This window comes from Crocuta crocuta, unplaced genomic scaffold, assembly GCF_008692635.1.
Source record: "Crocuta crocuta isolate KB4526 unplaced genomic scaffold, BGI_CrCroc_1.0 scaffold471, whole genome shotgun sequence".
NCBI classification, from domain to species: domain Eukaryota; kingdom Metazoa; phylum Chordata; class Mammalia; order Carnivora; family Hyaenidae; genus Crocuta; species Crocuta crocuta.
In genome coordinates this window covers 21,617-25,041 of record NW_027533285.1, presented here as the reverse complement: position 1 = coordinate 25,041, position 3,425 = coordinate 21,617, and the positions used below count along the sequence as shown (strand labels likewise).

Sequence of the window (3,425 nt, the reverse complement as noted above, 5' to 3'; positions counted from 1 at the left end):
TGCAGAAGACAAGGAGAGAGTTAATTAACCAGTCAAAGACTATGCACCAGGCTCAGGGGTCTATTAGATAAGGCTTATATTTGGAGGGAAGACTCTTGAAGGGAAAGGCAATTGAGGATTGATCTTATAACTGAAAATCCAATTGAGATTTTTGCAGAGCAGAGCATGTTTAGAGCAGCTGATGAAACTTTACACTTATTTTATTTCATGTTCTTTATGAGGACACCATAATGGTAACAGCAGGTATGGGGCAAGAGGGAATATACTCCTCCCCTAGCCAGCCTATGCAGTGCTGTTTCCTGCATTCTTTCTGATTCTTACTTGCCATTTTTTCACAAAATATGGAGGAGTGGTATATATACCGTAACCCTGTTTTCCTTGTGTATAATTTATTTCCCATCCACAGATTCATTCAAGGCCACTAACAACCTTTCATTTCTTTGAAAGCACTTTAATAACTTCTTGTCCTTTAGTTATAGTTGTTGAATAGGCCAAACTCAGCTAGTGATAAATATAGTAATATTTTAAATAAAGAAATTTAAGAAGTTTTAAAATTTTTGGTGGAGCTAAATGAAATTACTAGATACAGCTATGCTTGGCAATTGGGTTCAGAGTGTATCTCAAAAAGCAGGGATCTATTTATTTTCCATATTTATTATATTGTTTCCTCACATTTATTATATTGACTTTAACATAAGTTCTAGACAAAATAGTAAGCAAAATATAGCTGAAAATTTTTCCTGGAAAGTAGTTTTCCCTTAGTGTTTAGTCAAGGGATCTTCAATCAAGGCTCTAAATTACTCACAATTGTTCTGTAGAATGCTCTGACACTGAGGGAGCATGGGAAAGTGTTCTTGGTGAGCCATAACAGCAGTGACAAATGCCATTCCTGGAATTTTGTTTACAAAACGTTCTTTTGAACTGTAAAGTGATGTTTATTCATCAACCTTGAGGTCTGGTAATTTTGATAAGAAATTACCCTAAACTGGCTAGAACCCTGGGAGTATAGAATATGAGGCTTAACCCTCTTCATGACTGTTACTTGTGGGAGAATTCCTAGCCTCTGTCTCATCACTCCCCATAAGAGGGAAACTGTTCTACATAAAAACATCTGTGAAGGCCCAGTTTTTAGAAGGAGCCCATTGTATGGATAGCATTTTAATTCTCTTTCAAGTTATGAAAAATTTATAAATTATTTTCTATTAGTTTCTGTGTTTTTGTAATTATTTTAAAATACCAATTTTATAGCATTTTTTGATGCAAAAAATATTAGGTAGAAAAACCAGTAAAATAGAACCCCTTTCATAAGAACAACAGCTTACTAATTAACTGTTTTTCCATATAGCTATTAAATTTAAAAGGCAGCATTGACTCTTTAGTGTATTATGTAATAGCAAGCAGTTAATAGAATTATAGAATTATATTGTTTCTCTCTGTTATTATTGGGAAAGAAGGAACCATGGAAAATAAAACATTGAATATTGAGATTATAATTATATTATTGAATTATAAGAGATTATAATTAATAAGTGCTAACTCTCAGTTTATTACTATAAAGGCATAAAGGTAATTTTCTAAATATTTTTTTTTTCTTCTAGGAACAGAGACTTTTGATAGTCCTAAGTAACTGCTGCTACCTAGAACGTCACACCTTCCTAAATATAGCAGAACATTTTGAAAAGCACAACTTCCAGGGAATAGAAAAAATAACACAGGTAAGTGAATTATGTTAAATTGAACAGGTTGGTGGTTTTATCAATTTAGTTTCCAAACTATTTTCTTAGCACCCTCTCTCTTTTGCTTTTCCTATACTTTCCTCTCCTGACCCTCTCCACACCCATATTCCTTCCCCATCTTCACTCCACCCTGACTTTGAATGATTCCTTTCTTTATAACTCACCTTGAATCATTAATACTCTCTTCTTTTCTCCAGATCAGAGCTTTCTCAAGGTGAAAACTGATTTACTCCCTACCTAACCTGCTCAAAGAAAGGGAAGGAAATAGGAAAGAAAGATTTCAAACCCAAATCTTTAAGAATCATCTCAAATTTGGCTCCTTTTAGGATAAAGCTTTTACTTTAGAGCCAAGAGCAAACCTCCTGAGCCTGCAGAAAAACCTTTTCCTGCTTTTGCACACCTCTTCTTCCTTTTCCACTTTCCAAATGACCACAATGATGCTTTTGCTTTTTACTACTTAAGCAGAGGCACAGGCGCACAAGCACAGAGACACACACACAACATGAGACTGGCTTAAAACAGCTCTAGGATGCTTATCTGAAAAATACATACTCTCTACACTCGAATCCATGGATGTAGCAAAGTCAGACGAAAAGGAGTCCTGTGTAAACCAATGGAGTAGGGTGTTTTTTTTTTTTTTTTGGATGTTATACTTTGTTGTTTATGTTTTTCAAGTAAGCAGAAAAGGAAAAAATGAAGTAACCTTGTTATTAATGGTTGGTTGCTTCTTGAGCAAAGGTTTATCAGATTTCTAAGTAAAACTAAGTTGGAACCACTCTTAACAGTTTTCTCAGTGCAAAAAAATAAGAAAGATAATGATCTTGGTAATCTTATAATCAAAAAGTACTCTTGATGGATTGCATATTTTTTACAAGTGATAGTTCCATTTTGTGAACTAGAAATGGATTTTTTTTCTTCAAAGAATGAAAATGTCAAAGTGGGTGGTTCTGTCTTGTTTTCCTGTCTTTTTGTAAAGATTAATCATCCTGATGAGAAATGTTGTGACTTAAGACTGTAGGGCCAAATGTTGAGTTTATTTCCAGAAATTCTTGTGTTGAGAATTGCAAGATGCTCTCTTGCAGTAAAGAATTAGTATTTGTAGAAAGTAAGCACTTTGTTTTTGTGCAGTAACAATAGTGACACAAATATATTTATTGAACAGGTTTTTTTATCATTTAAAAATATATGAAATGATTAGTAATTGCATGTAGCAGAAGCAGTAAATTTGGTTTTCCTTAGGTTTTTACAAAGTTATGAGTAGTAACTGTTGCTTCAGTTTATATAATAAAGAAATAGAATGATATTGACATACAAATAGCCTTTGATATCCTTCCTAGTCTTGATATCATTTTTGAAATCATTTTGAAACCAAGGTAATATGTTGGATCTGGGGGTACAGCTTAGGATAAATGGTGGGCTATTTTTCACACTCAGAATTAGGATTATTTTTATCATTGACATTGAATATTTTGAAATCATTTAGTTGTATATTAAATGAATAGTCAGTAAACTAGATCTAGGTGATAATAGTCTTGCTGATTTTATTATGAGTGAATCCATTAATTTCATGATGCCAACCAAGTAAAATATATTTCTTGCATTAATGGAGAAACACTGCCAAGTTACACTGTTTTACGTAATTCCCTTTTCAAATGACAACTCTAGAGCATAGATCCCAGCAAAACTATG

General features: G+C 33.2%; 1 protein-coding gene across 1 annotated transcript in view; it reads left to right on the top strand.

The window, feature by feature from the left end:
* LOC144218270 (exocyst complex component 2) overlaps positions 1–1,715 on the top strand; it is a gene marked incomplete at its 3' end in the record, with an annotated part of 168,588 nt that extends 166,873 nt beyond the window's left edge. The window contains exon 22 of the mRNA XM_077748126.1: positions 1,599–1,715. Coding sequence (XP_077604252.1) covers positions 1,599–1,715 — 117 coding nt within the window. The remainder of the gene's footprint in view (positions 1–1,598) is intronic.
* Between the last annotated feature and the right edge of the window lie 1,710 nt (positions 1,716–3,425).